Source organism: Sturnus vulgaris, chromosome 5 (assembly GCF_052056855.1).
Source record: "Sturnus vulgaris isolate bStuVul1 chromosome 5, bStuVul1.hap1, whole genome shotgun sequence".
In the NCBI taxonomy this organism is placed as follows: Eukaryota; Metazoa; Chordata; class Aves; order Passeriformes; family Sturnidae; genus Sturnus; species Sturnus vulgaris.
In genome coordinates, this window is record NC_142247.1 from 38,822,049 (window position 1) to 38,834,897 (window position 12,849).

At 37.6% G+C, this 12,849-nt stretch overlaps 1 protein-coding gene across 3 annotated transcripts; it reads right to left on the reverse strand.

The window, feature by feature from the left end:
• Positions 1-1,109: 1,109 nt before the first annotated feature.
• Positions 1,110-12,735, reverse strand: LSMEM1 (leucine rich single-pass membrane protein 1). Of its 3 annotated transcripts, none has more exons than XM_088165480.1 (4): positions 10,719-12,735; positions 8,175-8,306; positions 4,987-5,124; positions 1,110-3,268 (listed from the first exon to the last, which is right to left on the reverse strand). In XM_088165480.1, exons 2-4 carry the CDS (start codon positions 8,299-8,301, stop codon positions 3,081-3,083), a joined length of 453 nt encoding a protein of 150 aa, XP_088021606.1. In that variant the 5' UTR covers positions 8,302-8,306; positions 10,719-12,735; the 3' UTR covers positions 1,110-3,080. The 3 variants fall into 3 exon arrangements, with proteins under 3 accessions (XP_088021606.1, XP_088021605.1, XP_088021604.1); XM_088165479.1 differs by lacking the exon at positions 10,719-12,735 and adding an exon at positions 9,983-10,707 and having other exon boundaries at positions 1,111-3,268; XM_088165478.1 differs by lacking the exon at positions 10,719-12,735 and having other exon boundaries at positions 1,111-3,268; positions 8,175-10,707.
• Positions 12,736-12,849: the final 114 nt, after the last annotated feature.

Sequence of the window (12,849 nt, forward strand, 5' to 3'; positions counted from 1 at the left end):
GAAAATTTCCTGAAACCATGTTGTCAGTTCAGCAATGATAATACTTGCAGCAGATGAGTGTCAGTGGTATGTTGGGAAATCTGTCAGAACCCTCTGTGCACAGTGGAATTACTGAAAAGTGAATGAATTACTTTGGGTAGATACCTCTACAGACTGCAAATAAGAGAAAAAGGGAAGAAACAGTACAACCAAGAACAGCTGTGACTACTGTAAGATGAAGCTGTCAGATCATCTTTCTCTGGTTGTAATACCAGGCATTGCAAAGGCTCTTGAAATGTGCAGCTATACAGGAGACTGAGATCTTACCCACGTCTGCAGGAGACATTGAAACGTCTATATACAGCACAGTGGCTACGTCACATGCAGCTGGAGCTTGGAGTTTACTTAGCTGTTTATTTGAGATAAGGATTATGGGACGATGAATTGAGCTGAAATTCACTTCAGAGTAAGGTTTGTAGGAGGTTTTAAATGTCAAGTATTGGTTTGTTTGGGAATACTTCACTGTCAGTAGATTAGACGGAAAAGTTCCCCTAAAGGAGCTTGTAAGGGGTCTTCCAGAAAGTGTTGATGGAGGGATTGTGGCACTCTGCTCTCAACCCTTGCTCTGATGTCATGTAGAAGCAGTTCTGACAGCAAATGGATGTTGTTAACTATTGTTAACTCGAGTTGAGAAGCCAAAGGCAGCCATAAGCAGTGCTACCCCACGTCATCTGTGTCTGCAAGTTATCTCCCAACAATAGGTGTGTTTCAGCAGCACTAGCAGCATCAGCATTTGACCTCTGCACTTTTTCAGTCACTGATCTTAATTGCTGATCACTGCAAGTGAAGAATAAATTAAATATGAAAAGCATGATCAGTTCTGTATGATACTGAGCATGCCTGTACATTGTTATGACTCAGTTGGTCTTAAGTCTGGGGCAGTTGAGGTCACTCACCATCTTGCAGGATGAAACCATGGAATGAAACAACAACACTTCTAATCAATAGCAGAGATGAAAAAAGTGGATTTTTTATGAGTACTGACTGAACAACCAAGATTAAGAATAATTGAGGACATCAGAAAGATGAGGAAACTTCCATTTCTTTGGGGACTGTTGCTCTAGCACACATTTTATTTACAGTTTCCTGCCAGAAAAAAAAGTCTATTGGCTCTTGGTATCAGTTTCTAGTGGACCACAGACTGCTCTGATAACTACAGTTGTAATGAGGGATGTGACAAATCCACATTTGAGATACACTGAGTGCCAAATACTAGTGTTTCTCACTGGCTCACAAGTATGGATGTGGGTCAATGCAAGGCAGAAGCTTGAGAGCAGTTACAGAGGCTACAATGGGAGTAGGAGAGATGAGAAATTAATACTGTCACTAAAATGCAGGTGACAGCTCAGAGCAGAACAGAGAAGCAACACTGCAAGTGTAATGATTTTAGTCTTAAGATACCTTTTCTTTTATCATTTAACAGCATTTACAGAAAAACGTTTGGGTTAGACTTTCAGAGCTCCTTTACTTACAAGTTTTCTATACTAATTTTTATCATTCTCTGATAGCATTCTCTGATATTAGAGTCACCTTTGTAAAAACTACTTGTGATGTCCAGAGGAGATAACTAAAATTGCAGCTGGGAAGCAAGAGCAGGAATAATAAATTCTTGAAACCAATCTTCACCATTTTCATGTGAATAACTTGACAGTAATACATCAGGAAAATAAAAAACAGGAAAGAAGGTGATGTAAAACATAGGTGTAAAGCAAAGCTCTCATAATAGCAGGAATAGAATTGATGGGCAAATCCAGGGAGAGTGGTACCAATATATTCTCCTGGACTTAGTTCTTCACTTTGTTGCAGACAATGAAGTAGTCATCACAGAAAGGACTGTCATGAATTCTGGAAAAGAAGACTGCAATGCAGGCTGTTGACTTTGGTGACTTTTTTGTAAAACTATCCAGAAGAGATAAGAAACAATTGGATGAGAATGAGAACTTTAAGTGAAAGAGATGATGATGGACATATTCCATGGTTGTCAGCTGCCATTGCACCATCACGACAGGAGTAACCAATTTATTGCTTGATTATGGAGGTGCCTTCTTAATGTATATTTCAGTAGAAGGTTCTGAATACTAAAAATGACAAAGCTACCCAGCAGGCCCTTATATAATCACACTTTCAGATGTCTGTCTCCACAACTGTGTAAGCTCAGAGAGGGTGGATCCTTCTAGCCTCTGAGGTATTGCTTGACATTAAAACCATGAAGGTTCCAACCACATTTCATCTGGCCCTTCTCTGACGGTGACCAGCAGCAACTGTAGCAGAGAGTACAAGAACATCCAGTATTTTCCCCACATCACTTGGGCTTCACCTGCAAATTGTGAGTACAGTGTGTTGGCATTGCTATGAGATAGAATGGTGGTGATAATGCTGTGACATTTCCAGACTGAGTCCTCTAAACACATTTTCCAGGTAAGGCAATAGGCAACTCACTCTGTCAATAAAAATCTGGGCTTATTATGGCATCTTATGAAAGGGTTTGATGTTATTCAAGTCTGAGGGGTTTTTTTTGTTTGGTTGTTGTTTGCTTTTTTTTTCACAAGAAGAGTAGTATATCAGTATGCTTAGATTCACAGAAGAGAAAACCACAAAACTCTAGACCAGAAATGGATTTCTTTATAAGTTATGAAATCTGAAGTTATCCTTAAATACACATAATAATAGAAATAAACAGAAAGCTTGTACAAAGGTAACGGCAGAATGATTAAGTGAACAAGGTAATGCCGGAATCACATGAACAGAACTCTTGATTTTCTGTGGTCATTCACTTACATTTAAAGTAAAACTAAGCCCTTACCCCTGTGATTTACTATGCACAGGGAATCTGGATGTCTTGCCCCAAACTGACAATCCATTGTTTATCATGAATCATATGGGCTTAGTATTACAAATCTGTGTCCACGTAAAACAGGATAAAATACTATTTGACAAAATTTTTCATTCATCTGGCTTTTCCAGCAATGTTTCAGCAATCTGTGTGCCATATGTGAAAATATCTGAGTTATGAACATGTTGAATTTCTTTCCAAAGAAGATCTATTCTCCAGGGACTTTGAGCTCAGCATGGGTAAAGAAGTAATAATGAAGATCAGAAGGCTTTTCCATAATTCTGGATTGATTCAGGTGCTTTAATATAATATTGTTAAGTTTCTTCAGCTCTTCTATGTTCTTCTTTTCAGATAGTAGTCTGCTTGATATTTGGTCCACTTCATTTCTAGTTTGAACTTTAAAAGGAAAATATACCACATTAAATTGGTAACATTCAAGTGAAGAGCATCACTACCCTCATTTGTATTTCTGTGAGACTTTATAAGGAATTATGATGACTAAAAATATTAAACAGGAGAACAACTGCAGAACCTAATAATAAGTTATACATCTGGTGGGTTTACCTGATAACTATGTTGTTTTTTGCTCCTTTGCTGGATTCTTCTTTTAGTTTAGTGCAGAGTAATAAAATTATATATGGCTCAGATAATTTTTGCAGTTTTCGGGAGCATAGCCATCAGTGTCCACAGGGAAATGTCTTATTTAGGGGCTTCAAGATCCAATTTGTGGTAAGTATGTGCATGTATTTTATTTTAAATTAAAGAAAAATTCTTGCAAATACTGGCACTTCGAGGCCAGCCTCCTCTGGCATGCCAATATGCACTTATGGAGCTATTTTTATTTTGGCCTTCTGAAGTTAAAAAATTTACCTATGGGTTTTGAAGCGTAAGTGTAATAGTAGCAATGCTTAATGAATATATGCATGTAGTTTGCAAGCATCTCAGATTATATAACATACTATATGTATCTAATAAAACATTGCAACATAAACTGAAAGACCACTGGAAATCAGTTTCAGGCCTCCATCAACTTGAGCCCAAGCAAACTGCTTTAATTCTTGTAAGAAATCTTTTCACCCTAGTTTATAATTTTTCCACTAGAGTAACCCAATACTAATTTTTCTGTGCCAAGGCTCTACTTTTAGCAGCTCCATGTTATATAAATCTGAAATTCAGGTATGAGATATTTCAATTAGGATTTCACAATCATGCTACTTAAAATCCACTTTATGTTTTTTACTTCTCTGATATTTCTTTGAGTCCCTGTAAGAAAATTTAGTCAAGGGTTAGAATTTCCACGCCTAAAAGAAAAGTCAGGATTTTCACTATGTTTCAGCAAATTCCCTACTACAGGATATAAGAAATCTTGATTTCATATGGGTTCCAATTCTTTCAAAAAGACTTGTAAATTGAAATAATGCACCTCAGATTCTATTCAATATTTTTAGCTCAGAAAGCCCTGAGATGACAAGGGGTCCATTAACCAGCCATGTCTTTAGCTAAACCCACTTGATCAGTCCTAAAATACTGGAATACAGTAATTGTGTCTACAGATTCAATGCTACATGCAAATCTTGATAAATGTCTAATTCTTTTTCTTATGCTTAAGTCTTTCTTAGTTCCAAATCAATTTCCAGACAGTACTTTGATGACAAAGGGTCAGGTCTTCCTTCAAGTTGCCTGAATTAAGTGTTAGCCTGAGTGGAATTCCAGTTTCAGTGGAATGACCCCAGTACTGAATTTTATCTGGAAAGGGCTGGAAGGCACATTGCCAGAGTATCTCACTGCCATACACAATTTCCTTTAAATTTTAATTTCATTTCCAGTCACCATTTTTAGCAACACAATATAATGCTGCTGAGATAAACTCTTCACAGCTGTTGAAGCTCACAAATCCTTAGCACTAAGAATGAAATTGTGCCTTTTAGCCCTGAGAAAGTGTTGTTTGACTGTGCTTCTGCCCCCAGGACCACGACCCAGTGCCCAGAACCAGCCAAAGCCTTTGACCATGCAAATACAGGAGTAGAATGTTATAAGGTAGCATGACACATTTCAGCAAAGCTCTTTTTCCAATTAGTCCTACATTTTTAAGAACTACCCTTTGGTTTACTTACATATTAAGAATATTACAAATGAAACAAGTGCCAAACTGATGGTCAAAGTAAGAATAAAGGTAACGAAGAACAAGAACTGGTTTCTTGTGTTGTTCCCTGCCATATTTTCTTCAGTACCACCAGTGTTCTCTTCCTCATCTGTTAAGAGATGACAAATCATTTGGTGACAGAATTTATAAGGTTGGTTAGGATAAGCATGATAAAATGCTTCTGGCTTCTTGAAACGATGCAGAATACGTCCTATATTTGGCCAACAGATTTTATTTCCTGTGATATTTCATGAAAAGGGAAGAAATCAAATTTATGAACTCAACTTGAATTTGGAAATATAAAAAAATATACATTTTTTATCACTGTTAGAACACATTCAACAAAAAAGTTTCTGTTGTTGAAATACAGTGTTTTGTTGAAGTTGACTTGTTTTACAGTTCAGAGTTTTACATCAGTTTTACATGTACAAAGTCTGCAATGAAGTTGTCGTCAGGCAGCTTTGTTAGGGCTTGATTGCATTTAACCTTTTCAAAAGGGAAGAAAGCAAAATTCATACTGAAAACCAAAGTACAGATTCATCATACACTTTGATCCTCTAGGTATGCTTCTTTTTCTGTTTAATGAGAAGTATCCCTAGGATGATTCATTTGCTAAAGTAAACATCTCAGTTAAGCTCCTCAGGTTGGATAGAATTAATGTAGGTTTTGACTGTTTTATCTTAAAACAAATGTTTTCAATAGCCTTCTTCATCTTTACTACTTTTTTGTTTCATTACAGTAAAAAACGAGGTACCTATCCTCCCAGTTGTCAAGAATGGAACAGACTCTCATACAGACTACATATGTAGTCCTTTAAGCACAGGAAGAATGAGGGGAAAAAGGAAAGGAACTTGCAATGCTGTCATTGAGTCAGCTCAACAAGCCAATTCATTGATTTTTAAAGAATGTGTTGCATATATAGGCAAAGTCAGTAGTTTCTCTCATAGAAATAGTTGCAATCAATGTGAGGTGTCAGTAAGCCCCAAAGATAACAAGTCAAGTGAACACCATGAGGAAATTCATGTGAATGTAAAAAATTGACACTTGAGACAGATATGTTTAATCTTAAGTTTGTCCACTCCTGTAATAACTTACAAAGATTTGGGTTTATTTTCTGCTTTGGAGAGAGGAGGAAGCTAATGTAATTTCACTTTGGTGTCAGTTCCATATATACTAAAATTACATGCAAATTACTGTAATTTATCCTTCTGTAATTGCTGTCTTGCCATTCTGAGAGAGTAGCATGTGCATCTGTGAAAAATGCATTTCTAGATCATGTTCTTGTTTCATGTTCATGTGGAAATCTCTGGGGTCTTTGCCACTGAGCCTGTAGTGATAAAGCTTAGGAAAGGCTGCTTATGTCCTTACAGCACTTTAATAGTGACCCTGCCTAGGGATGAACAATTCACTGAGCTGGTAGATCTCTTGGAATATCTCTGGTTTTCTTTATTTTGTGTTTAATACACTCCTGTCCATGAGTAAGCTGATTTTCATATTTGTCCTTTGAGGTTCTATTGTTATTCCCTTAGCATTCATAACAAATGCACCATATACTAAGTGTCTGCACCAATATTGCTTTCTAATCAGAATAATAAGGATGGGCAGGGCCTGCTACTTCTGCCTGCCAAGCATCCTAAGTTCTCAGTAGTAGTGTCAAAATGGGTCTGAGCTTGCTCTACCCTAATAAATGCTTCTAACTACTTCATCAGCCTGAACATGCCAGGCTGCAGTGTCATGAGGAATTGGTGAGCACACATTCTTGTGAAACTGCAAACAGTGGGAACATTTTATCATCTGAAACATGAAATTACTGCATGGCTCCTACTGAAGCAACCAAACAGTATATAAATTTTAAACAGCTTTTGACATGTCTCTGATTTTCTGGCAAGAGAACCAGAGTTTTATGCTGCTGAGTAAGGTAGTTGACAGCATGAGATATCTACAGACTCTTCAAGCTTAAAAGCTACATTAAAAGAATAATCCTAGAAGGAATCACAGGATTTTACAAATATATTAATAAAACACTTATTAAGCTACCATTTTTTACTGCTGAAATGTAGGGAGGGGCATGCATGTGATTATTCCAGAGAATCACATATGTTTCCACAGAACCTTGTATATTTACCCATAAAGTAAATAATACTGTCCAATAAAATTGCAAAAGAAAGCAAAACAGTCATACTGAATTTCTTTAACATTAAAATTGATGTATGCCATTGTCTCATTTTCTATGTGTTGAAGTGACACTTATCAAGACATTCTACATATGAGAATTTAGTACTTTATATCTAAAATATTTGCATTAAATACAGAAAGCAGCACCACTCTAGTTAGTTGGATTAGAAAAAGGGGACTTGGAAACAGAAGTAATGAGAAAACATTTAACTAGAAGCATGATTAAGTTATAGCCACTAAAAACACATTTCAACATAGCTGTTGATCTATAAATTTCTTCACTCAAATTTACCATTACAATAAGGGAAATAAAAGCAGACTCAAATATAGTTATGTGGAATGCTGCTGAAGAGCTCCAAGTTTAAAAATATTTCCAGGTCACAAAGAATTCAAATTGTAGCTATCACTGGGTGAAAATATTCTTGTTGCTGGGAGAAATCAAAGGCAAAGGCCTTATCAAACCAGTAGAAATGTGGGAGCCATAACTGAAACTGTAAGTAAAGAAAGTCCAGAAAGTAAAATGGTTAAAGGTCTCACAGGCAATAGGTAACTGGTTTGAGTTCTCAGGAGGTGTGTCTTAAAGGAATGAACAGAAATTTTCAGGTGCTTCTGTTGCCACATAAGAATTTTAGTGCTTTGGAAGAGCTCTGATGCTATTTATTTAGAAGGTGTATATTAGGCATTACTAGAGAGATTGTCCTGCAAATGACAATCTCATAAATCCCAACTGAAATGGAAGAGAAATTCAGGTTTGACAACAAATCCCTAACTAAATGCAAGGATTTTCAGGAACCTAAAGTGGAAATACTCAGCAGGGACAGCTAAATCATTGTCTGATCTTCTAAATGATGCCATTTTCAATCTTTTTCTTACATTTTTCAGTACAGAGCTTGGCATACCTATTGGCCTTTTAGGCTGTTGACATCAGTGATATGCAATATGGATTGTACATACAGAAATCCACAGATCACCTGTCATACATACCCAGTGAATGTTGGGATTCAACTGGACAAACATTTAGCTTGTTTAGATTGTTTAGGGAATCAACTACATAAAGTTTTCCTTCTTCGTGAGTATCAGGCAGGTTAAATTCCAAGGAAGCCCTCTCCATTATCTCTAAAAGAAATAATAATTTAAAAGATAAATTAACTCATGGCTATGGGAAGTAACTTGTAACAGTTGGTATCCTGCTCTAAGGAAATACTAAGCAGCATAAACAATCCTTAAAATACAGAGATTTGAAGCACCAGCATACTTACTAGATCTTGAAGGCAGGGATAACTCAATATATAGCACTTGTTTTTTCTTGGAAACCTTCGATGATTAAAACATTTATTTTTACATTGTGTTTGTGCACATATGCATGTGTATGGGGAGAGAGAGAGAGAAAAGTCAATTTGACTGGCTCCAGCATTGATTTGAATGCTACCTATGTAGTGTATTATCCTTTGATTTGGTGAGTACTTGCTAAGAGGTGGTGTGAGATCCTGACCACAGTGAAAGCCAAACCTTCACTAACACTCCAGAAAGGATGTCACTCAGGTCCTCTTCTTTCAGCATCAAATAATTGAGAGGTAAGACAGGGAAAGCAGGTATGAATATAGGAGGTAAGCAACAAGAGCATGTGTCTGTTTATACACCTTAGAATATCACTGTGTAACTTCACATTAATTTTGAAAAATGGAACGAAAATGTAGTCTTGTAATGCGATTCTACTTCAGAGTTTTGTACAAATTTAAAAAGATTTTTCTTCAGACTAATACCCCTTGCTTTAAAAAAAGGCACTGGATGAGGTTCAATTAGTAAAAACAGTTTCTCTGTAGAGTTTGGGTGCATAAACTCAGTACATGATTCTTAATATAAATATAGTTTTGAAAGAAGATTATATATAGAAAATAAGCAATACCTAGGAAGGCAGCTTCTGTGTATTGCACATTATTCTTTATCAGTATTTTGCTTTCCTTTACACTACTCTGATTGCAAAAATGTCTTCCAGAAACAAGCTATGCTTCTAGCCATAAGGAGATGCAGACACTCTAAGTAGGCATGTTTTTCTACAATTGTCACTGAAATCTCCCTCTGTAATGATTGAGGAAAAACACATTCCTCCAGGTAATATCCCTCTCATTCTAAGATATGCCTTTCTCACTTTAGAATCACAGCCTAAATGTACATTTTTCTTGCTAGTGAATGTAAGGAGGGGGCTCCCACAGATTAGCTTAAATTTGGAGCAGAATGCACCTTACTCGTTCAGTATTTTATAAAGCTCCCAAGTTCAATTTTATCTGCCAACATAAATCGGCTCTTCATGGGATGCAAAGCTCCCTTGATGACGTGTTAAGCACCTAAAGGTGATTTCTGAATCCTAAATGGGTTGAACTATTCTCTCTGAGCCTTCTCTTTCTCTCCAAGGAATACAGAACACAGTGTGACAGATTCCTAATATAACAAATTAAAAACCTAAAACTTGAGCCCTGATTGTTTGCAGAAAATACTCACTCATTCCCTCATCAAACCAAACGCAGAACATTGTTGTAATTTCCCCAAAGCTGAGCACACTGTGGACATTCAATGAGCCTCAGTAATTCTGAAGACTAAGCACTGGAACCAATCCTAACAATGGAGGATGTTCTCCTGCTAGTGGAGATTAACAGGAGTCTATGGATACTTTTATATTTCTTTTTAACAGCCTATAAGAAAAGATTCCAACTTATATTTTCCTCTGTTCAGAAGTGTTGCTTCAAAGTACAAAGAAAATGTAGAAAAGCTGGCATAATAGGGGTTAACCTTACCTAGTACATGATTTTCAGGTGTGCAGCAGTAACTTCAGGACCCACTGCCCTTCCTCTAGAACACGAAGTGGCACCAGGCAGCACAGTCTGTGAGCCACCTCCCCACCAGAGCTGGCTCTGCTGTCTCCCCACATGCACATCCTCAGCCAACACAATCATTATGGAGCCCTGTGTTTGAACGGCGTGCTAAAAGTTACTACTTCGTGCACAAAGGCTTTTGGTTATTTTTAGATTCTGAAGAGCAGTTGCTTCTCTATTTTGATTCATCCCTCCCTGCAGCTTCAGGGAAGACTCTTCTTAACAACTTGAGCTGTAATAAATGTGAGTACCTTTGATTCATTAGTATTATGAATTATATGTTTCTGCACTCATTACTAATTATTTAGGTATTTGTACATGTAAACACAGTGAAGATTACCATTATTAATTAAAAAAAGTTCATATATACGTTTGATTCCACTGACATGCCAAAGAAGAAAGAATACAAACATCAGTGTCACTGGACAAAGTATTATTTTCTCAACAAACCAATCTAAACGTTGGGACCTTTGGATTCACTTTGTCTTATACTTTAATGGTTCCTAATGATTTTTCCCCTAATGTAACTTTTAAATTTCTTCCTAAGTCATTGTGGTAAAAAAAGACTTAGAATGAGAACACCCTGAAAATTCTTCACAGAAAAAAACTGAAATAAAATCTAAAAGGTTAAAAAACAGGAGAATGAAACATTACTTACAACATAATTACATTCAGGTAATGTGCCAGTATGGAAGAAATCAGCCAGTGAAAATCATGTGAAGGAAACTTGTTCTGCAGTTCCTCTCTCTACTTTTAATCCTTTAGGAACCTGTCGAGTTCTGCAGTACCCATAAAGATAGCTATGAAACAGACTGCCCCTTTCAATCTATATTTAGCGTGCAACTTGGCTAAGCATACTCACGTCACAATATTGATCTACTGAAACAGAAATCAGCACATACACAGCTCCTCTTTATTATACTGGAATCATGACAATATCTCATCATGGAGAATGGGGGTTGTTACTGATGATCAGTATTTCACTAACCTTTTGGTTAGTGCCAAACCTCTTAGGTTTAGTGCTTGTCTAAAATGCATTTACTATGCAGAAGAGTCATATCTACACCACTGTAGATATGAGTAACCAGTTTGCTATGCAGAAGAGTCATATCTACAGTACTGGAGTCATGAGTATTTTAAAGTCATAGACTTGAAAAACGAGTGTCTTTTCTACCTTCTCCCATATACTTTATGAATTCAAGTGGGACAGTAGTATGTGGTAGACTAATTTGTCTGGCATCCTTACTTGTTCAAAGATTGAATTCTGATGAACTGGTGGTGAATAGTGTAATTGCTCCTTTGCTGGCAGTTCTTCTGATCACTTTTTCCTTGCTGACAATGCAGAAGGCAGTGTTACAGCATGCTGTATTGAGAGGCAGTTGACAGAGGCAGCTCAAAACAAATCCTTTCTGAAGCCATCTCACATCTAAAATTCCGAATCCCTTTAAACTGCCCTTAAACGTATTTCTCTCTCAGGAAACAAAAAAGAATAAATCACCTCACTCATATTACCCTAAGCAGACATGTTCTGCTGCACAGAACTGCTCCCTTTTCTCCAGGAATCTCCTGAAGTCCTCCCTCCCCGTCAGGATGTGCAAGCCAGAAAAAAAAGTGTTATTTCTATACCCCAAAAAGTGACACCAACATAACTAAGACAAGGACACAGGCCTCTCCAGTTGAAAAGATCTGCAAAACCAAGGAAAGTCTGCAGGGCTGCAGAACCAGCCACCTCTGCAACAGCCCTGGAAGCCACACAGGTCACTGTGGGTGGCAGCTACAGCACAGGAGGGAAAAGGGCAACCATCTGCTTGGCCGCTGCCAGGAGGTGCCACAGAAACTCTGGGCAGGAAACTATCAATAGTGTCTGGCAAAGGACACCAAAGGTGACTATGCAGAAGACACAGGAGACACCAACAGGCTCAAGGGAACAGCTAACTCAAAGGGAATGGTCTTGGGCCAGGCAACTACAAGCACACAGCTTCACTCAGCCAAGGATCAGGCTTTTCTCCACTTGTCTAAAACTGACATGTGTTCATCAGAGATTTCAGTTCAAGGTTTCGTGTGGTCCAAGTGATCGGTTTCACAAGCCAAACAAGTTCTTATATACTGGGGGAAAAGAGGTTAAAGTAGAAAGTACAACTCATTAGCATTGACTTTCTGGAATAGGTTCAGCTGTAATCAGAAAATGGGAGGGGAAAACCACTCCACCCCAAACTCAACTTTTCCTTATCAGAGCAGGCAAGTTTTCAGGAGGCAGTGTTGTTTTCAATGCAATGTTTACTTCATCTGGTGACAAACATTTTAAGAATGCTTATTTGAAGAATGAGTTCTATAGATCTTCACGTTCAGAAGCTCCAACTACTTAGGTTTTAGTGCCTTTATTACTTAACATCCTCTGCCCCCCCCCACCTCATTCCTAAGACAATTCTCAGTCACTGGCACATTTCAGTCATACAGAACCAGAAACTGATGTTAGAAGTGCAGTTTTCAACATGTCGAACACAGGGAAGCCAAAATGGTTCCTCTAAGATAGAGTACAACAGGTTTTGCAGCACCAAAACTAGAAAACTTTTGACCATTAGAGAAGCAATGCAAATCAAGATCAGGCTATTGTGCAAACCACATGGAAGTATGAGGCATCTTTGAAACACAGCAAGGTAGACTTGCATGTAGCATCTACTAATGCACTGCGAAGCAGATGTCTCAAGCAGATGTCTGAACCAGCAAATAAGCAAATCCACCCCTTTCAACCTTTAGGTTTCGACAGTGTTACAGCTTTTCATTCATGG

What these genes read in the sequence shown, in the direction of transcription:
- LSMEM1 (XM_088165480.1), bottom strand. Translation starts at nt 8,301, where the DNA reads ATGGAGAGGGCTTCCTTGGAATTTAACCTGCCTGATACTCACGAAGAA. An exon ending in TGAATCCCAACATTCACTGG is followed by an intron (nt 5,125 to 8,174) that starts GTATGTATGACA and finishes ATCTCTTAACAG; the next exon opens with ATGAGGAAGAGAACACTGGT. An exon ending in ATTTGTAATATTCTTAATAT is followed by an intron (nt 3,269 to 4,986) that starts GTAAGTAAACCA and finishes TTCCTTTTAAAG; the next exon opens with TTCAAACTAGAAATGAAGTG.